At 40.3% G+C, this 23,234-nt stretch overlaps 1 protein-coding gene across 3 annotated transcripts in view; it reads right to left on the minus strand.

Annotated features, from left to right (window-relative positions):
• mark1 (MAP/microtubule affinity-regulating kinase 1) overlaps positions 1 to 20,177 on the minus strand; it is a 409,722-nt gene extending 389,545 nt beyond the window's left edge. Inside the window, exon 1 of one of the 3 annotated variants that reach the window (XM_028820601.2) lies at positions 19,763 to 20,177. In XM_028820601.2, the coding sequence (XP_028676434.1) occupies positions 19,763 to 19,813 (51 nt within the window). In that variant the 5' untranslated portion in view covers positions 19,814 to 20,177. The remainder of the gene's footprint in view (positions 1 to 19,762) is intronic. The other 2 variants (XM_028820599.2, XM_028820600.2) reach the window with 2 other exon arrangements.
• Positions 20,178 to 23,234: the final 3,057 nt, after the last annotated feature.

Raw genomic sequence — 23,234 nt, forward strand, 5'->3', positions numbered from 1 at the left:
GTTCCTTCTGCACGCGCTTGAGCTCATGCTGATCACCGTCTTTAAAAGCCCTTTTCTTCTGATTCAAAAGGCCCTTGATGTCACTTGTAATCCATGGCTTGTTGTTAGCATAGCAGCGTACTGTTCTTACTGGAACTACAATGTCCATACAGAAGTTGATGTAGTCAGTAGTGCAGTCAACAACTTCCTCAATGTTCTCACTATGAGATCCCTGCAGGATATCCCAGTCTGTAGTTCCAAAACATTCTCTCAGAGTATTCTCAGCCTCCGGAGTCCACTTCCTGAATGATCGTGTGGTTACAGGTACGACTCTAACTTTTGGTTTATAGTGAGGCTGAAGCAGAACCAGGTTATGATCTGCTTTCCCAAGCGCAGGCAGCGGGGTGGCGCTGTATGCGTCTTTAACGTTTGCATACAGTAAATCAATAGTCTTATTTCCCCGGGTGTTACAGTCCACATACTGGGAGAATGCAGGTAATGTTTTGTCCAGCGTCACATGGTTAAAGTCTCCAGCGATTAGCACAAGCGCCTCAGGGTGCTGCGTTTGTAACTTAGCAACAGCGGAATGGATGATGTCACTCGCTGACTCCACGTCTGTCCGAGGAGGAATGTATACAATAACAACAATGACGTGTCCAAACTCTCTGGGCAAATAGTAGGGACATAAACTTACGGCCAACAGTTCGATGTCCCTGCAGCAAGTGGAGATTTTGACGTTAACATGTCCAGAGTGACACCACCGTGTATTAACATAGAGAGCGAGTCCTCCTCCTTTGTGCTTACCACAGGTACTTGCATCTCTGTCCGCTCTAACTGTGCTAAACCCGGGTAGCTCCACGTTGGCATCTGGGATGGTGTTATTTAGCCAGGTTTCGCAAAAACACAACAAACTGCATTCTCTGTAGGTCCTTACATTTTTCACCAGCGCAGCCAGTTCGTCGATCTTATTTGAGATTGAGTTTACATTCCCCAGAATCACAGAAGGCACCGAAGGCTTGAAACGCCACTTTCTCGCAAGCCGCTTCTTTTTTAGCTTAGTGCCAGCTCTGCTGCCACGATACCGCCTTCTTACCTCGTCAGGTAAATATGGAACCACACCGGCACTGGCATTTGTTCTCAGCGCCCGAAGTTGAGTACTTGAATAGGCGAGTCTCGGCGTGTTAAAATCCATGCCCACGTTGTAAAAGTAAGTGTGTCCAGGGAAGGAATCCACATAAAATAAAGTAATAGGAGTGATCAATAAATAAACAGAAAAATAAAAGTAGAAAAGTACACATACATATACAGTCATACACGGAGCTGCTGAAAAGGCTGCCACTCACGGCGGCGCCGGATGCAATGCATACTGCTAAAACCTCTGATACATTTTTGTTTTCATGGACAAATACTTTCGAGTTTTCACTACATTCATGGCGTAGGACAACAGGATGAAACTTGAATTTCCACAAATACATTCTGGTCAGCCTGCTGCTTTCAATTTCATCCTTCTGTGTATATTAATAGTGCTGAAAGGCCATTTGTTTCAAAAAATCTCTGAGCACTTCTGCATGTTATACATGAATCATGCTTTGATCTACAAAAAGGTGTTGAATTCTAAGCACTTCTTATTCCTCATAATGGGTGACATAATTTTTAATCAGATCTGCTAACAACTTGCTTTCTGCCACTTAGTCAAAGCAAATATGGCTGAAGGTAATTGTCTTTCACCAAATTACCACAATATTGATTGATTAAAGCGAACAATAAAATATGGCAGGCACCAATCAGGATGTTTTGCAGATAACAGGATTAGAACACCCTCCTAAAAATTTAAGTACCAATACAAAAAGAAAATTGCCAGTGAATTCTCGTATTTGTTTGTCCAGCAATCCCCCAGTAAACTGGCATCCCATATTAGTTATGGGAGTATGCCTATGTATAAAATACTATAACACATTAGAAGATAAATCTATAAAATGACAAAATAAAATCTAAAAGATTATCTACAAGGCCTCAAACGTCTTTCTACCAATTGTTACTTAGTTTATTCCAGTCTCTAAAATGCATCATTATGCATAAATAATCCAGAGAGCAAGGCAGAAGACACATTCTCTAAAACACTTTCTATCAAGGCTAGCGGACCTTACTATAGTTATACTGATGCATTTGTTGTCCATCCATTTTCTAAATCCATTTTTTCCAGCTTTGGTCACAAGGCAGACGGAGCCCAACACAGAGTATCAGGGCCATCTCAAGACGCACCAACACTCAAAAGGCCAGTTTAAGGCATATCTTTATACGGTGACAGACCAGGTGCCAGTCCATCATAGGGCCCCCCACACAAACACCTAGACTTTCACACAGTCACTCAATTTAGAATCAAAGGCTTCATCAAAGTGAAGAGTACGTTTTTAAATAATATTTGTCAGAATTCATGACTATTAAGAATCAGCTTATTACTATAATTGTGCAATTTAAAACATCTATTTCTTTCAATCTTTTATACACTGAAATGATTTTTCTCCTTTATATATTGTAGGAAGGACTTTTACGTGATCAATATATATTTGATAGAATAATCTGGCAGGCCTAATGAGTCTTATTTATGCATAGCTATAGTTTCAATTCCCCGTGACCTTGAATTGAATTAAGTAGGTTTGAGAACAATTTGCTTTGCCACAGTTCCAAAAGACCAGCACAGTGGTGAGTGCTATGCCCTTTGGGACCCAGAATCCTATGTTCAAGTGCTATGATCATTAGCCAGGTGTCTCTTCGGTGTTATAGCTTTGCTCCTACGTTTCAAAGACATGCATGTCAGGCTGATTGTGAGGGAGACTGCTACAGATTGGCAAAGGTTCCTTCCTGCCCTATGGCCAATATTGTCGGGATATGTCCAGTCCACCAAAACTCTAAATGGGATTAAACACAATTGACAATGTTTCATATGCTGTAGTTTCATTGCCAAAGTATCCAAAACAAGCTGTTACTGACTACCAGAACTACCCATATTTACTTATATAGCACATTTACATACAAAAAGTGCAGATTAAAGTAATTTACAAGAAGTAAAAGGAACAATTAAAGTTATAAAGAAAACAGATGTATAATATATACAGTAGAATGCAAATAAACCAAAAGTGCCCCTAAAGGAATTAAGCATAACTTATGTTATTATTTAATATATGCAGTCTCTAAGTCCCTATTAGTTAATTATGGTAAATGTTTCAGTGCAGTATTATGGACAAATAGCCAGGGAGGAGAGGGAAACAAAAACTCAATCTGGCAGGATGCTGGAGGAAATAAAATTCTCGAGGTTCTTGAATCCCCCTGGGCATTCTATAATATTAATGATGTTATTTTAACTATATTCTTTCATGACATAGTAAAGACAAGTTCAACTCAGTACTGGTCCATGAATAGAAAGAATGAAAAACAACAAATAATAGAAAAAAAATACTCTATACAATGATAAAGTTACAAGAAGCAATAAGTTAATTCAACAGGCTCTGTACTGGCTGGAGAGCAACAATAGCGCTAATTCTCTCAATCAATTACTACCTGTGGAATTTGTTTGAACACTCTAGCATCTTAGAAAAACTATAAATTAGAAAATATATTCACTCAGCAAAACTATGTTTCTCCTTTAGCTAATACATTATCACAACTTTCAGAATTTCACAGAAGCCCAACCATACGTATTGTGAAAACACTCTGTCCTGCTCAGAGCTACAGAGAGCTTTACCAGTAGCACAGAATGCAAGGCAGTAGCCAACCTGATGGGATATCAAACCAACTTAGTGTAACCAAGCACACACACCTTTGGGATAATGGAGGGAACGCACATGGACTGGAGGAGAACGTTCAAATGCCACACAAAAAAGCAGACAGACAGACAGACAGAATGTATATATTTACAGAAGCTCAATAAATGGATAAATAACACAGTCAAGCTAAGGCCACCAAAGCTATGCAGCATCAGGTCTAATCACAGTGCTACCATACCGCCGAACTCCACAACCTTACTAATTTATACTCTATGGTTCAGGCACCAGACCCAGTACCTTAAATGGAAAAAAATTGCTTTGGATCTTAAAATTATAAAGAAGTAAAAGTGTAGACCTGAATGCTAAATTTAACCCTTTGCGGTCGTTAGGCCAGAAAACTGGCCTTAGTAAAAAGTGCACTATAGGTCGTCAGGCCACCGCTGGTGGCCCTGCAAGTTTCTGACCGATTTGCACAGTCGCCTGGTCGAGAAAAGTGGCCTGTGTTATTCCTACGTGCTTGAAAAAAATAACTGCTGTAATTATTGGCGTTTTTTCAATAATTAATTACGACTAATGTAGCGTGACGTTGAAAATTAAATACGATTGCAAAGGGTTAAACACAATGAATTAGTATTTTATAGAATAATTTTCATTTCGGGATCTTTTCTAGTTTTGATTTAACATAAATAAAGAACAGTCTATAGAATATTAAAAAGTCTTTTTAATTAGACAGTCTAAATCTACCATTTACTGAAGAGCTAACCAACCAGTATCTGTATTTGCAAGGTCAGAACAGGTATAACATCCAGTGGCCAAAAGAAAAGGAGGTGCCATAAAAACAGCTTGACCAGGTAGGCTGCCACCACAACATCAGCTCTGTGTTTCTACACTGTGCCTGACACTTACTGAAAAATTATGAAGAAAAAAAAATTACGGCGGCATGGTGGCGCAGTGGTAGCGTTGCTGCCTCGCAGTAAGAAGACCTGGGTTCACTTCCCGGGTCCACCCTGCACGGAGTCTGCATGTCCCCGTGTCTGTGTGGGTTTCCTCTGGGTGCTCCGGTTTCCTCCCATAGTCCAAAGACATGCAGGTTAGGTGCATTGGCAGTTCGAAATTGTCCCTAGTGTGTGCTTGGTGTGTGTGTGTGTCCCTTGCGGTGGGCTGGAGCCCTGCCCGGGGTTTGTTGCCTGCCTTGTGCCCGGTGTTGGCTGGGATTGGCTCCAGCAGAACCCCGTGACCCTGTAGTTAGGATATAGCAGGTTGGATAATGGATGGATGAAAAAAAAATTTGCATCTCCTAAATGATAAGAGGTTGGAAAAGATTCTATAAATAAACAAGCACAGGGTAGGAAATCTTGTACTTAAATTAAATCTTGTACTTAAATTTCAACATCAATATTAAATTAATATTGATATCAGTCTTTATGGAAGACCTCACCATGCAAAACGCAGACAGCAATAAACTATGAAGAACTGTGCAAAGAATGAACAGGATGGCATGTGTCAACAAAATTGAATACACACCTGATATATGCCATAAACTCTCAAAACGCAGTCCAATGTATGTATTAAAGCTGACAGTGTGTACTCTATCCTGGTTCAGAAATGTCATCTGGTTATGATTTTTACATACTACAAATTAGGAAGGCACTGCTTTTGACATTGTCTTCCTCTGGCTGAGGTGGTGGAGTAACTAGAACTCTGCAGTAACTTTCTGAAGCCTTTCTGGTATTGTATGAAGGTACATCGTATTATTCTATCTTTAACCTGTCTCTTATTTTCTATTCATTTTGTGCTACGAAAGGGAATGTGTTGCACACTGTACCAATGAAGGGCATCACAAGGCCCTACTGCATACAACATAAATTATACAGCATAATCTGTAAAAAGTATGAAATGGAGGGAGGGAGAGAACTAAAAGTGACAATCAAGGAGGGCTTACTGTAAAACAACTACAGTAACACATGACAAGGGTTTGCAAAATACACAAGATATCATGTGTCTGTCTATGTCCTTTTCAGCCAAGAGTACCCTGAACCAGTGACTTTGACCCCCAGGAAATAAAAGGCCAGATTACTCCTATCCATCATAATATTCATAAGACTGCTGCTGAAGGCAGAATATGTATACATCCAAACACACTTTTGTCACTTTCAACATCAATTCTTTTGTTCTTACATTTCACTTGTTTTTTCTATATATTATTATCTTGTTCAATTCATCTGAACCTACTTTCAGATTCATTAGGAGTCAGAAGCCTATCCAGCAGCACTGAGCACAACACAGGAACTAACCCCAGACAGAACATCAGTCCAATGTGTGGCACACTCATAACCTCTCATCAGTTGCCAATTTAGAAATATTGATGTGATAAACGATTTCTGAGGTGGTCTGGCACCCTGCCCGGGGTTTGTTTCCTGCCTTGCACCCTGTGTTGGCTGGTATTGGCTCCAGCACACCCCCGTGACCCTGTAGTTAGGATATAGCGGGTTGGATAATGGATGGATGGTTGGATAAACGATTTGAAATTGGAAAAAAATCAAATTCTCACTTAGAGAATCTGTACAAAACTTTTTCAAAACCTGGCGGGATCTAATCAATAACATTTTAGAATAAGCATTTTAATTGAGGAAGCAGATCCTCTCCCTTTTTTTTTTTAAACTCTACTTATTTTTATTCATTTATCAATGTATCTATTTACTTATTTTTACTAGCTTAAAGTTATACTCTGCTGGCCTAGCTCTCTTTCTCATGGGTGGGGGCTGATTTGTTTCAAATCTAGTTTTGTAAAACTAGACTTATTTGTATGAAATGTTCTTTGATTTTCATAAAACCAATAAAATCAAAAATAAAATATTAACCAACCAAGACTTATTTTCATACCATAGTGATTAGTACTGCTGCCACGCAGCTTCATGTGACAAGGTTTGAACCCCACACTGGTCACTGTCTGTGTAGAGTTTGTAAACTTTGTGTTACTTTTTCTACATTAATGCTTTTATTAATCACATCCCTAAACCTTGTAGGTTAGATTTATTAACAACTCTAAAAGCAGTTGGGGGTCCTGGCAACCCACTGTGACTGCAAGTGCTTCTTCCAACCAACTTCTGTTTTTAAATTGGACTCCTAGCCTAATTAAGTAAGTTGTTACTTCCCAGTTGCTGTGTTTTAGAGTCAATGTAAAAATTACAAAACAATATTTTCATCCTGATTTCCATTTTCAGGAGCGCTGGTTGTTTAAACCATTATTTACTAATTAGTGGGTCTGAAGCTGAAATAGTTGTAGCCTTTCATCATTTGGTGTTGTTTGCCTGGGTGTCTGCTCGTCTTTTTTTAATTGTCATTATTACGATATAATATATATGAATGAGCTGAAACTTTCTTCTAAAACCTTATTAACAATTCTATAAACACAACAGAGCAAAGGAAATTATGTATGGCAAAAAAAGTATACAAAATGTAGAGTGTTCACTGAGGAGGAGTCAAACATAATTGCCTTAAATAAGCTAAAAAAAAAAAAAAAGAAATTGCACTTCAGAAATAAATACTTCTTTAGGATCTCACCAATGCATGTTTCATTTGGGCAAACTCACTCAAACTAAACAGAATAATATAAGCAGGAGGACAGAATTTCTAAGAACTCAAAGCACCAGACAATGTTGTAGAACCAGGAGTGTGACTTCAGGAAGGACGGTTAATATTTACACCAAACAAGTACAGCTTATTATTAGAGATATAAAAAAAAAAAGTAAATATGGATGAACAACAACATCCACATAACAGACACAGATTATGTACTTCTAGTATGAACAATGAAAACAAACAAATCAATATAAAGAGATGTACAAGAGAACATTTATTCAGTTTCACAATCCACACTTGCTTTGTCCTATTCAGTGCTTGCAGATTCATAGCCTATCCCAGCAGCATTTGACAGACATACGGGGGGGGGGGGGGGGGGGGGGGAGAGAACAAACTGTAAGGCACTATATGAGATAGATAGATAGATAGATAGATAGATAGATAGATAGATAGATAGATAGATATTCTTTATTTGTCCCTAACTGGAAATTAAAACTTTACAGAAGCTCAAGATAAATATAACAAACCACAATAATAATAATTCATTATATTTTTATAGCGCTTTTCTCAGTACTGAAAGCGCTATCCACACAGGGAGGAACCGGGAAGCGAACCCACAATCTTCCAGAGTCTCCTTACTGCAAAGCATCAGCAACTACCACTGCGCCACCTGTGAGGATCTCCCAAACAATCTCCCAAACACACAACACTTCCAGCCTACTGTCGTCTTATAAGAAGCTTGCAGGTGTGAATAAGTTGGAATTGTTATTGATATTCATTTCCATTGTAAAAAGGTAAATAAAAGGCTTTATGAAAATGGAAAAATAAAACTATGATAGAGTGTAGAAAACAATTTAAAATATATAAATATATGATAGTTTACAACAACAAACTACATACATTGCAAAAATACACCAATAGTGTGCAAATAGCCAATTTTACCTGTTCATGGCAAACTCCACTTGGAAAAACTGTTCTGTGACCTGGAAGTATTATATTTTATGCATTAGTGCACATCAAGACACAAAGGTGAAAGCAGCTTGTTTTTTTTGGACCGGGCAGAATGATGCATTATGTTTCAGGCTTTATTAGAGTGGCATAGTGTGGAGTCTGGTACTTCACAACAGATAGTACGATTCAAGTTTATGTATAATTCTAGTTTTTTTTTTTGTGCAGAAGTCACAACCACTGGATAGCAATTTTGTCCACTATGGTTTTATTATCATATCATATAATACTCTCTCCTGCATAGCCTCCTTCTAAAATGATGATTATAAAACTGCATTTTAATTACACAACTTAAGCCTCACATTTGATGACTTTTCCAGCAATTTTCAGTCGTAATCTTCATTTGCATAATCTTAGGCATTCAGAAGCAGTCCGGGACGCGCTCCTGTGAAGCTGGTTGCCTAATGCGACATGAAAAACAACAGAGACCAACTAGTCTGCGAGTGGCTGGGATGAAATCAAACATGTTTGGTTTTGTCGTTAGTCAGAGGGGCAGGTTGTGTACTCAGGAGAGCTGACAGCCAAATGACCCAATGAATGCTCATCCAGAAGTTCAAAGCGATGAAGAATAACGAACACCCATGTTTTAAACATCGCAAACAGAAGAAAACCATGTCTGTTTGGTGCCTTGTTTTTTTTTTTACATGCCATGACAAAATTGAAAAAAAGAATTCAAGGGTAGAGATGGCTGCTAAACACACTGCAGATGTTTACCCTTTGGGAAGCACTGTGCTGTCAGGCAACACACTACTGGCTGACAGAAAAAGGGGCAAGCAAGACTGTGTTGGAAGATCAGCTCTCAATCAGTAAATGGGAAATGGGCTGTGATTTTCCATCCCATAATTTGACATGGTACAGCAAAGAAATCGGCAACTGCGATCGGCAAAGCTGACAGGCCCTATGACAAAACATTGTACAATGTGACATCAGCTTACTTCTGCAACTACATAAACTCATGGGCAGTCTAATGGATTTCATGAAGTAACCTGAAACTATTTAAAAGTGTAATAACGTACTCTACATGAAAGGCAACAAAATAAAGAATGTGACCCTGAACTGCTGCTTTTCTTCACATGAGGGTCACTACACTTGGAAAGACTAAATAAGATGTGTTTTTGTGTATTTCCTTGCTTGGATCACTTCGCTCCTATAATACAGCTACAATTCATACACAACAACTATTTCTTAAACAGCATTGGTTAAACTGCGACTTTTTACAAATGACAGATTGCTGCAATAAAAAAAAATACTCTGACACTTCATTCAACCTTTCATTTTTGTTTATTCTTTTTTCATTACATGTTCACTGGACTGGCTTTTAGCACAAAGCAGGAGCAACCTACAGTACGTCAAGATGCCAATACACTGCACCGCACACTCACTCACACCAGGTCACTTTGGGTTCACCAGTGAACTTATCATGCATATCTTTGGGATATGACAGAAACCGGAGTACCAGGAGAAAACCAACACTCACAAGGAGGAATGTACACTCTCCAGACAGCAATCGAGGCAGAAATTGAACCCTGGCTCCTGCGAACTGTGACTATGCAGTGCTAAACACCGTGCTTCCCTGTTACTAGTATTGATTTGCCCCCAAACAAATATTCTTTTAATATATTGTTAGTCAGAACAGCAGACAACATATTATTTACATTTTGTTTGTAATAAGTTCAAAGTGTCTTAGCTAAAGTACTTCAATCATAATATAAATTATAAACTTTATCATATTGGCTTTCATTGTCAAGTATGTATCTATAATTGAAATCATCTTGCGGTGCTTTATATTACTACAATTATTTACATCTACTGTATACTTAGCAAATTGAAACACAAGCAGGTTAAGTGATCTGTGTATAGTTTCACAGTTGGTGAAATGGATTAAATTGGCAACATATTTCTTATAATCCGGTGCCTTTGCCACTATACCACACTTGCAATATAATACTACAAGAGAAAATGTTGTGACAGTAAGGGGCTCTGTCGCACCTCCAAACCCACAGACAATACGTCCAAACACCAGGTAAAATATAAGAAATAATTTTAATAATTATAATAATGTGCACAAAGCACCTCCACTCCCACAATACACAATAATAATCAATAAATCAAATCCTCTACTCCACCCAGCAGCTCTGTCGTACTTCCTCCCAACTCCCGCTCAGACTGCTGGGTTTCCCACAGTCCTGTTTATAGTCCTTGACCCGGAAGTGCTTCTGTCCTTCAGTCCATGTGTTTCCATAGCACTTTCGGGTCAGATGAAAACTCTTCTTTTTCTTCAGCCCGTAAGTACTTCAGTTCTTCTGTCCCCGTGACTTGGAAGTACTTCTGGGCTATAGGGAGAATAGAAATCCCTGTGCCTCCCTGCAGCGTCCCCCACGGTATCCAGCAGGGCTGTGAATCTGAACTCTATTGTCCATGATGCCCTGGGGGAATTTGGGGCATCTCCATGCTGCAGGGAGGGCTCCATCTAGCGGCCGGGGGGAGCTGGCCGGGATAAACTGTCGGCCACCTCTCACAATGTACAAGATCTGACACCCCACAACCAAGAATTAAGCAGGCTGGATGCAAAATATAAAAGACAAAGTGTCACAGTGTGAGTAGCCTCCAAATGTCAAGGCATTTGGAGTTTGATTATAAAATTATAAACCTCAATGTATGAATGTACGTATGAGATACAAATATCAAGAACTGAAAAAAGGGACTGCCAAACCAGCAAAACAAGGTCAAGAACAGAACAGTGTGTCATTAAAAGAGGAGAATAAATACAAATACTTGTTTTATCTAATCATCAATTACTGGAGATGGTATTTACTCTTATGCCCTGCAATCAAATGCTACACCACTGCTGTAGAGCCAATACCTTGACGCAGATGCAGCAGTAACTGATAAATGATGCAAGTATAAGTACTTTGGCCTGATGGACAGCAAGCCACAGGACTGCCGGCACACTCCCAACTCGCTTAACCTGCCTGTGCGGCAATGTGCACAAGATGGGAAATAAAGTCAACTAGAATGCTGTCCTTGTAAATAAGGCTCTTTACATACAGCAACAAACAAAACTTTTTTTCAAAAGCTGCGGTGGTTGGCACCCTGCCCGGGATTGTTTCCTGCCTTGTGCCCTGTGTTGGCTGGGATTGGCTCCAGCAGACCCCCGTGACCCTGTGTTCGGATTCAGCGGGTTGCAAAATGGATGGATGGATGGATGAATTAATACCTAATGCAAGTTAAACTTGGGAAGTCATAAAAATACTCCAGCCACATACAATAATGCAATCTCTCAAGTGACCGGACACCTTCAGATATCTGTCATACATCAAGAGTTCATTAAGAGAAGTAATTTAGTAAGTGAGGCAACGTTAAGAGTAATTGTTACAAGAACAGATGACGTGTTTTGACAAAGAAAAGCCCAATACGTCTGATACACCTCATTCTATTCACATAATACCTCCAAAATATAGTTGTGTCAGGATTTGAAAACACCTAATATGCTGCTTTCAACTGCATTACCTGGTAACTTTCTCCACGCATCAAAGCTCCCCATGTTAAACAGATATATCTTAACATGTGCACAAGATGTAGCCTTGGCCATACACCTGCTCCTCATCCTGTGTTAATTTGTTCTTGTTAAGGAACAGCAGCTGGCAACCAACTTATTGACTCTCTTCATATTTCAAATTATTTCTGCCACATCACCACACCCTAGGTTTGCTGAAGATAAAAAAAAAAATCATATCCTTCAAACAGTCTACTCAATCATGACCACAGTTGTCCTCTGGCCTCTCTATAGCAATGTTACATTCTTTGTGCACATGTAAACATATTCCACTAATGTCCTCCTAACTGTGTTATACATCTTAAGCATAACCTCCATTGACTTGCAGGACACCACAAGAATAATCCAACACCACATTAGCCTTTCGTAAAGAACAATGACAAGTTCACTAGGATGCTCAAGAGTTAAGGCACTTTAAGAGGAGAGAGGTTGGGAGCATGTACGGATACAGCATGTTGCCGCACCCACCACATAACAAACCACCTCAGGATCCCAAATTAGGACCCAAGTGCAGCCCTGCAACGGGTGACAGCTCAGTGGCTTTTTACAGTGGCCGGTGCCACCAACCTCCAAGTTTTCCATGGAAGTTGAAGGACCTGCTTGGCTGTATGTTGGTTAATGTCATACCCAGGATGGAGAAATTGCAGGTTAAGGACCCAATGCGGTGGAATCAGTTCTGGCATTTACAGGATTCAAACTGGCAACCTTCGGAATGTCAATGCAGATCCCTCGCCTCAGGGCCATCACTCCATATTTAAAAATAAATGTAACTGTAACTCATCTGCAAATTAAACTTAAGTTTTATGTTCATTCTTAACTACATCATGTATATAAATTAAACCATGCTGACCACCAAGCTCGACTCTTGAAGCGTTCAGTTTGTCTCCAGCTAATTCAGAGAATTGTGTTGCTTTCTGCACAATTATAGATAGATAGATAGATAGATAGATAGATAGATAGATAGATAGATAGATAGATAGATAGATAGATAGATAGATAGATAGATAGATAGATAGATTAGATAGATAGATTTTAATCCCAAGGGGAAATTCACATTCTCCAGCAGCAGCATACTGATACAATAAACAATATTAAATTAAAGATTGATCATTATTATTACTATTATAATAATAATAATATTATAATATTATAATAATAATAGTATTATTACTATTACCATCTGCTCTCTAAAACTCTAAATTTCCACCTCTTCCAGATTAACTAATATCTCATTCGATCATTTATACAATCTTTTTGAACTTGAAGGTATACAGTACTGTAATACAATCAAATGTTCCTGTAGTGCCATCATAAGACTTCTGCCAATTATTGTTTTACATACAGTTCAATAAGTTTTGCAATACTGCATACTGTAAGTAAGGTGTATGCCACTGCCCTCCTAGTGAAACACAATCCTCACATAGTTTAGATATATTTGGACTGTTCACTAATACACCTGCAATGGATAGCTGGTCCTCTATCATGCCCCTTACGATTGCTCCCATTAATCTTCCTGTGACACACTTTAGGATCAGGTATATCCTAGCTATGTCAGTCATGTGTCACGCCTAACACTTCAGCAGGCTTTAAAATGAGCCTTACTGAAAACAAGAAGGTTTCAGAGGTTACGTGATATGCAAAAACAAGAGCAGGCCTCACAAGCTGGGGAGGGCATGTCCTCCCTGCTACCATTTCTACTTGCTAATGCAACATTTGTGTCTGAAGCAGAGCCAGGATTTAAAAGATTATAAACATGGACAGCAAAACTACTGATCAAAAGTGGAACTAGCTGAAAGTCATGTCTACTATTGGAATTGTTGTAAAAAGCAATCTTACTAGTAAAGTACCATTCATAATCACTGTATTGCCAATCTGATATTTCACAGCACCCAAGTTTATACAGAAATATTTTTGCAAGTGTCATTAAACTGTGTTTTTGTTGTTATACTGTAATTTTATTTGCTCTGTAAAGTAACTTGTAATGGTGACTATTCCTCATGGTGGTATACTGTTTGAAATACAACTAATACTTTAAGATTGTTATCAGTAATAAATTTATTACACACAACTTAACATGATGTTGTTTTGTCTGCAAAATATCACTTGATAGTGCATACTGTTAAAGGAGTCAAGGCTGATTTATGAATTCCATTAGTATATGACCATTTGTGTGCATGTTTGGATTGCATTGTATCCTATTGTTAAGCATTCTGCAATGCTTGCACATATAAAGTAAAGCCCACTGGATGTTTCACAAACTTTGTCATACTGTAAACTTCCTGATACCTCAGCAAGTCCAAAAGAAACTGACCACCGACTGTACTTGGCAAAAACTAAAAGATGAGAATAAGCAGATAACCAAGTGTAGCACATTATGATAAAGAAGGATCAAAAATATAATTTAAAAAAAATTAGCAGTGAGTCTCAGGGGTTTAGTGTCATATACAGTGCCTTCAGAATGCCTTCATTTTTTTCACATTGTGTCATATTGTAGCCTGATGCTAAATTCACTCACATTCTTTTTTTTTCCCCTCATCAAGCCACTCTCAGTACCCCAGAATGACAAAGCAAAAGCAGAAATTTTTGGAAGTTTTACAAATTTACTAAAAATAAAAAACTGAAATATCACATTGACACAGTATCAGTTCTTTTGTTGTAACAACTGAAACTTGGCTCAGGTGCATTCCATTCTTTTGATCATCGCTCAGATGTTTCTACTCCTTGTTTGGAGTCCACCTGTGGTACATTCTGATGATTGACCATGATTAGGAAAGTCACCTACCTATCTACGTTATATACTACGAGCTGTATATACCCGGCGTTGCCCGGGGCAGAAGTAACCTAATCGGTCAAACACTTACATATATACCAAAGTAAACCTAATCGGTCAAACAGTTACATATATAAAAAAAGCGAACCTAATCGGATAAACAGCTTCATATATACAGAAGCGAACCTAATCGGACAAACAGCTAATCTATATACATAAGCAAACCTAATTGGTCAAACAGTTACATAAATACAAAAGCAAACCTAATCGATGAAACAGCTTCATATATACAGAAGCGAACCTAATTGGTCAAACAGTTATGCATGTGCAGAATGATTTTACAAAGATTATGCGTGTTAACAATCATTAAAAAGAAAAGATTGAGGAACTCTTCTTCTATATGTGATGAAGCTGGATGAAGCTGACTTGACGAAGACGTAGGTGGCATAGATTGGTTTTTCTAAAACAGAAGAAAAAAAATGAGTATCTATTATTATTTTAAATTAGAATGAAAATGAGAACCTTGATTAGAGATAGATTATCCGTATTAAAATATGTGCATGAATAAACTTTTGCTAACTCTGTAGCAAAAGTTTATTCATACAAATTGGAATGGGATGGCTTTGTGAAAAAGTAAAAATTACATAAAAATAAATTGAGAATGCGTACTTCCATTTGACTGAGATTATCTGTAATGATGAAAAAAAAGTTTAGTATGTTTTTTTTTCCATACGGGAAGGATGTAAAACCTTAGATAGGCACCCTTCAGCCCGTACTGAAGGGTAGTGTCAGATTGTTACTGACTAAAAAACACCCTTTTTATTCCACAGCTACCCCAAAAACCACTATTAGGCATTACTTTGGGGTGGCAGTAGTTTAGTTATGAAACAGCTGGGTCCTGAAAAAAATCTGTCTTATTAGTGGCTTCATCACATATAGAAGAACAGTTCCTCAATCTTTTCTTTTTCATGATTGTTAACACGCATAATGTTTGTAAAATCATTCTGCACATGGATAACTGTTTGACCAATTAGGTTCGCTTCTGTATATATGAAGCTGTTTGATCGATTAGGTTTGCTTTTGTATTTATGTAACTGTTTGACCAATTAGGTTTGCTTATGTATATAGATTAGCTGTTTGTCCGATTAGGTTCGCTTCTGTATATATGAAGCTGTTTGTCCGATTAGGTTCGGTTTTTTTATATATGTAACTGTTTGACCGATTAGGTTTACTTTGGTATATATGTAAGTGTTTGACCGATTAGGTTACTTCTGCCCCGGGCAACGCCGGGTATATACAGCTCGTAAATTATTAAACAGTAAAATCTTCTTCTGTAATTTGCTACCGTGGCAATTTGTGTGTCTGTCCAGGATTTTAAATGACCTGTAGCTCGCAAACCGTTGCACCTATACAGTTGAAATGTGGTACACATATAGTACGTCACGTCTACTATCCGCTTTATGGGTGATGATTGTTTTAGTGTTTTTATCTTTATTTTATTTTATTGTACAATCAAGTCCTATCTGCGCACAGCAGGGCAGCCGTGGGCGGATGCGTATGGTGTATTCACTCGATGTTATCGTGCATTGCGCTGTCAGTGGTATTTTGATAAAAGAATTTGAACAACATATAAGAAGCGTATAAATTATTAAACAGTAAAACATTAACATTTAAGAAGTAAAGTTACATTAAGTACTACTGCTGTGCCTTTGGGTATACCTCATTTTTTGTTTGCCCATTACATGCTTAAATGTATACATTTTTTGGTGCACCTACTCGAGAACATGCGACATATAACCGAGCGTGGGAGAAGCATGGATTTTAAACACGCGTTGAGTTGATGTGCTGGTCTCCCTCGTGAAATAACTGGTAATGTTTGAGTAAAATCTACAGCGAGTAAAACGACATTAGCTCCTATTTTTTTTTTTACGATCTCTGAGATCTTGCTTTTTTCGGTTCAAGGCTTCATAAGCTCTTATGTTGTATGGTGTACTTATCCCAAACCATCATCTTTGAATGTTGCAAGACTTTCGCCTTGTATGTAGATCGGGGTAATTACATTCATTGCATTCCTAGTCTGAATCACAATGTGATTGTATGGGTGGTTACCTGGCACTGTAGGGTTGCCACCCGTCCTTTAAAATACGGAATCGTGCCGCGTTTGAGAATGAAATTGCGCGTCCCGTTTTGAATCAATACTGGACGGGATTTATCCCGTATTTTTTTTAATCATTTTTTTTAAAGCAGCGTCTCATGCAAATCATCCCACACGCATTTTATGAAGATGCCTCCTTTCCTACTTTTGATTGGGTAATACTTGATGTCATCGTTAGTTTGATTGGTGTTTTTAATGGTCCAGTGAGTAGGGCGTGTCTTTCAACCGTAAGCAGATTTTTTGCACTGGTATCACTGACCTCGACGACGGCGACGTTATACGTCAAAAATAAATTACGATAAATGACGATTTTAGCGATACTTTATTACGACGGCGGCTACATAGACACGATCAAATAAAAACAAAAAAATCAAATAATCATTCTACATTTTCAAAACGTCGAAAAAACGACGGAATGAAAAAAAGGCCCACCCGACGACCCACCCATTCCATTTTTATATATATAGATAAGGTCCCTACACTTGACAACATGCATCAGAGCAAAATCCAAGCCAAGATGTCGACAGAATTGCCTGCAGAGCTTAGGGACAGGATTATGTTAAGGAATGGATCTGGAGAAGGTCACAAAAAATGTCTGCAGCATTAAAGGTTCCCAAGAGCACAGTAGCCTCCATAATTCTTAAACAGAAGAAGTCTCAAACAAGCATGACTCTTCCTGGAGCTGGCCACAAGAGCAATCAGGGAGAAGAGCCTTGGCAAGAGAGGTGACCAAGAACCCAATGGTCACTCTGGCTGAACTCCAAAGAACCTGTGTGGAGATGGGACAGATTTACAGGAGGACAACCACTACTGCAACACTGTACTAATCTGGGCTTTATGATAAAGAAGCTACAGGAAAGTCTGTGGAGTTTCCACAAAGGCAACTAAAGGACTCATACTATGAGAAATAAGGTTCTCTGGTCTGATGAAACGGAGATTGAACTGTCTGGCCTCACTTCTAAGCATCACATCTGGAGGTACTCTGCCACTCCTCATCACCTGCGCAATACCATTCCAGCGATGAAGCATGATTGTGGCAGCATCATGTTGTGGGGTTGTTTTTCTACAAGAGGGATTGAAAGACTAGTTAGGAGTGAGGTAAAGCTGAATGGAGCAAAGCACAGACATATCCTTAATAAAAACCTGCTCCAAAGCGCTCTTAAGCAAAAGTTTACCTGCCAAAAGGACAATGACCCTAAGCACAAAATTTAAGACCACTGGAGTGGCTTATGGTCAACTGTGTGAAAGTTCTTGAATGATTTAGCCAAGAGTCCAGCCTTGAACCCAAATCAAACATCTGTGGAAAGAGCTGAAAACAGCTGTCCACTGAGAGCCTCCACACAACTTGACTGAGCTTGAGAGGTTCTAAAGAGAAGAATAGCAGAGAAATCCCCAAATCCAGGTTTGAAAAAATGATCAGATCAAACCCAGAAAGACCCCAGGCTGTAATTGCTGCCAAAGGTGAAGTACCAAGTAAATTGTCTGCATGTGTGAATCAATATGATTATTAAAAAATATACAGTCCAAAAGACATGCAGGTTAGGTGCATTGGCGATTCTAAATTGTCCCTAATGCATGCTTGGTGTGTGTGTGTGCGCCCTGCGGTGGGCTGGCACCCTGCCCGGGGTTTGTTTCCTGCCTTGTGTCCTGTGTTGGCTGGGATTGGCTCCAGCAGACCCCCGTGACCCTGTAGTTAGGATATAGCGGGTTGGATAATGGATGAATGGATGGATTTGCAAAAATGTCTAAAATCTTGTGTTCACTTTCTCATTCTGCTGTACTGAGTGTTGCTTTATGAGGGGAAAATGCATTTAAATTATTAGCACACAGCTGCACCATAACAGGACCTGCAAAAAGTGAAGGAATCTTAATACTTTCTGAAGGCACTGTAATTCAAAACACTCCTAGATCGGGTGTTCAATGTGTTGGTCTGAAACGACGACGGCAAGCACAGGTAACTGCAAATGTGCAACTCTGTATGCAGCTGCACCAGTGGAATGCGCAACGTCCTCGGCCTGAGTGCAGACAAGTTGGCATCTGCAGCGAACACAACAACATGACCGGGTCAGACTCTCCTCTCGCATCTCACAAATGGCGCATTGTGAGACAGTGACAATGACAAAGCAACGTGACTGAAGGATCATCTGCCAGTTTGGCTGATGGATTTCACATCAGCAGTTTCATCATACCAAAATTACTCTGTAAAATGCCTCCTGAAGTCAACCGGCATTAAGATCGACACAAGTAAAGTTGACAAGGTGAAAATAAATACGTTGCGAGACCGGTGCTGTCAAACATGACGTTCATGCCGCACTCGCGGGCCACATTTCCAAAACAGCTGATTGATCACGCCTTTAGGTTGAAGTCAATCAGACCCTCTTCTCGTGCCGGTTAGGTTTCACCTTCAGCGCCTGGGTACTTGTCCCATTCTGACACCGGTGCACAATCACTATGCATGGTGTCCGCAGCCTGGCGCACCGCCGAGCCCCGCAGCATGTGCAGCACGGCTGCATTCACCCACTCCGCTCCAGACGAAACGTTTGCTGTCAGCTCGGCCGGCTTGGCACTGAACGCGGCCAGAGGCAACTTCGCGACTCGCGAAGCATCACTGCGCGGGCACGGACACGCGCGCGCGCACTGCTCTATTCAAGCCGACGCCAATGCCCCTTTTGTATTATTTCTTTAATTACTGAAATCAGCCCGTGATGGTATTTCCACCCCCGCAGCCATAAACACTAGCATCGCCACTAACATCACCTCTACGACTACCCCTTCATTCACTCTTGGATTTCACCCCCCTTCTCCTCCTCCGCTTTCCCAGCTCCACGACGTCGACATATCTTTATCCGGTCGTGCCTTCTTCACGCCGACCGACTAGTTCGCGTGATTCCTGCGGCGGGCAACAAGCAGTAGCGGCGGCGAAGCAGAAAGCGGCTGTCGGTACTTACGTTCTCGGTGTCGCGCTCATTCACAGTGGGCAATGGCGTTCTCGTCGACATTTTGTGTTATTAGGCCGCTTCGCAAAAGCAACAAGCTTGGGAGAAAAGAGAGAAGGGGAGAGGGGGGTGGTGGTAGCAAGGGAGGGGGGGTCTTCTTCTTTTTTTTTTAATTCTCCCTTCTATCCTTTCAGAGACATGTTGAGCCCGATCATCCGCGCGCCACCTTATCTTGCGCCCTACAGCATTGCTGTCAAACACCCCCCGGCTCCGCGGCTTCAGTGTGGCCCTGGTGGAGAGAGGCTGAGAGGGACTTTGTATGAAGCGGAGACTCTCGCATTGATCCACCCTGATAGACAAACAGGGAAAGCGAGCGAAAGAGGAGAGAGAGAGAGAGAGAGAGGGAGATCGAGCAAGCGAGCGAAGAGGAGGAGGTGGAAGAGAAGGCGGGGGGGCTTTCAGTCATCCAGAGGCTCTCGGCAAACTAACCGGCAGCGTTTCGGATGACCTCGTTCCAGATCTTTTATTATAATGATTTTATTTTTCTAAAGAGGATCTGCTATAACCTACTGCATTTGTACATTTGTTTTAGTTTGTTCGAACACGTCGTGGAACGTAGAATAGACCGATAGATAATTAAGAGACAGTGACTTCTTTTTTAGAATGGAAATTGGCCGGAATCGCTTCCCTATAAATTCCAGAGTAATACTGCAAATCGTTTCTCCTCGTTTTGTTGCGGCTGTCGATTGGATGTGCGAGAGCCGCCCCGAATGGGATGTCTGGTATTGCAGACATCCCACTGATACTAATTAAGGATTGAACTTCAAGCTAACGTGTGCACCGTGATCCACCGATGTCTAAACGTTTAAACTTACTTAAAATCTTAAAAAAAAAAATGAGGCATCTCCTTTCGTGGGCATTCAAAATTAAATGGCTAGGTGCAAGAGTGGACGAGCGTATACCCTGTGATGGATCGGTCTGAGTTTGTTACCAGAGGTTGCTGGTATAGTGTTCATCAACCGCCTCATCATTGGTAAAGTCACTTGTGATTAATGATCTTGGATCCATAAACTTTCTGAACTTGTATTTTAGTGATGAACTCTAGACAGGAACCAAACCCAGAATGAGTTCAACAAAGCGCCTAATATCACTACACCCACTGATAACAATCTGCTGCAGATTATTCTGTTAGCAAGGGAGCCACTGGTCAGGAACCAAAGCTGAACAGCATGCTGGTCCATACATCGCCCAGCACATTCCTGTAAATGTGTAAGTCAGTTTAGCCTCACTAATACAATTGAACCCCAGGAGAACATGCTGACTCAACACAGGTGGTGCTCCCTTCTGGAATGGATGTGGGGTCCAAATGTTGTGAAGTGACAGTGCTACCTGCTGTGCTCCTGTGCTGCCTGCCAGAGTTTCAGTACTTTTTAGCTCATTTGAAATGCTTCTGTAAATATGAGGCATACGGCTTGGGATGTCAAGGTAACAAAGGGGTACTTTAATGGAGTGTTATTGACCTGTACAGCTTTTATTGACCACAATGTGCTTCAAGACATAACAGAACTATACATCCTTCACTTTGCTAAAAATAACTTGTGCAGTCCAGTTCATTTTGGCACCATTGGTTACTAGGCAGGAATCAGCCTTGGAGAAAATTGCATTCCACTTCATAGCATAGTCAAAGCTAATTCACATTTGTCAGTTAGCCCAACTGTTTTTTTGAACTGTGGGATGAAAGGTGACGTGTTGCATGTTGGTCACACATGCAGTAAGAATTTTACAGTACTCTGTATGTGAGAGACAGTACGTTTGAACTTGGAAACTATGTGTACATAGGTAGAACATGGAACCTCTAAATAGAATGATGTGAATTTCCCATTGGGATTAATAAAGTATCTATCTATCTATCTATCTAGAAGGAACAACCAGCCAGGAAATAAAACAGCATAAAAGAACTGTGAGGCCACAACACTGCTTGATGGGCCAGGAGACTGTCATGTGACAAAAATCAATCAAATGGAAGTCAGTCTCTGACCATCCAAAAGTAAATTCTGACCTATAAGTAAGTACCCACAGATATTTGAGGTTCCTTTCACAGATAATTTGCCTTGCCTTGTACGTATCTGCAAGTATTAGTGATCTCTTGGTTTAGAAAGGTATCCATCCATCCATTTTCCAACCCGCTGAATCCGAACACAGGGTCACGGGGGTCTGCTGGAGCCAATCCCAGCCAACACAGGGCACAAGGCAGGAAACAATCCTGGGCAGGGTGCCAACCCACCGCAGGACACACACAAACACACCCACACACCAAGCACACACTAAGGCCAATTTAGAATCACCAATCCACCTAACCTGCATGTCTTTGGACTGTGGGAGGAAACCGGAGCGCCCGGAGGAAACCCACGCAGACACGGGAAGAACATGCAAACTCCACGCAGGGAGGACCCGGGAAGCGAACCCAGGTCCCCAGATCACCCAACTGCGAGGCAGCAGCGCTACCCACTGCGCCACCGTGCCGCCTTAGAAAGGTATAGGGAGCAGAAATATGATGGGGGCCACTAGCCACCAAAAGCTGCCATCAACAAGAACTGTTTTCTAGGGTGAAGGTACAGAAAGGATGCCTATCATTGGTGATCATAATATAATGATTTTATATGAATTGAAGAACACTTGTATACATATGTGTGTGTGTATTTGTGTGTCTGTCTATGATGGTCTAGTGCCCTGTCCAGGTATTGTTCTTGCCTTGCACTCTGTGCTTACTGGGATAGGCAGCAGCATTCCCACAACCCTGTGAAGGATAAAGTGGGTCTAAAAGTTTCAGAACTTACTTCCTATGCAGATTAAATAGCATATAAGGCCCCCGGAAATTGTACTGTTCTAAAAAGTGTGAATTTTAAGTCTATGCCTGGTCTTTGGTTTAATTCTAGACCTGTGCTGCCTTCTGTGTTGCATATTTGCCATTAAGGAAGTTCTTTTATAATATTAGCAATCCATTCTGTGTGCAATTTTCATGTTCTCCATGTCTGTATGGGTTTTAACCCCTCCCCCCATCTTAGAGACACACACTGTTGATTAAAGGGTAGCCTAGTAAGTGGATGCCCTGCTATGGACTGCCAACCCTTTCCAAGGTTTATTCCTACCTTAATGTCCAATGTTGATGGTTCTCTGCATCCTTGAACTGGATTAAGTGAATTTAATGGAATTTGGAGGCTTTCCTTTTTCAAGACACAATTTACTTAAATACATGTGTGATTATCTCAGATCCATCTATTTGCTAAAGTAGAATTACTGGCCAGGGTAATGGTAAGCAAGTGTAAGCTCATGTCTGCTTTCAACAATGACTTTAAACAGGTCAGTCTAGGATCACCAAATAAACAAACAGCATGTCATTGAAATGTGAAAAGAATCTCTTGTGAACATGGTAAAGCCATGCCAGATGCACAGAGGAGTCACTCTGTTCATTGATTGGAACTGG

The sequence above is a fragment of the Erpetoichthys calabaricus genome, chromosome 15 (genome assembly GCF_900747795.2).
Source record: "Erpetoichthys calabaricus chromosome 15, fErpCal1.3, whole genome shotgun sequence".
NCBI lineage: Eukaryota > Metazoa > Chordata > Cladistia > Polypteriformes > Polypteridae > Erpetoichthys > Erpetoichthys calabaricus.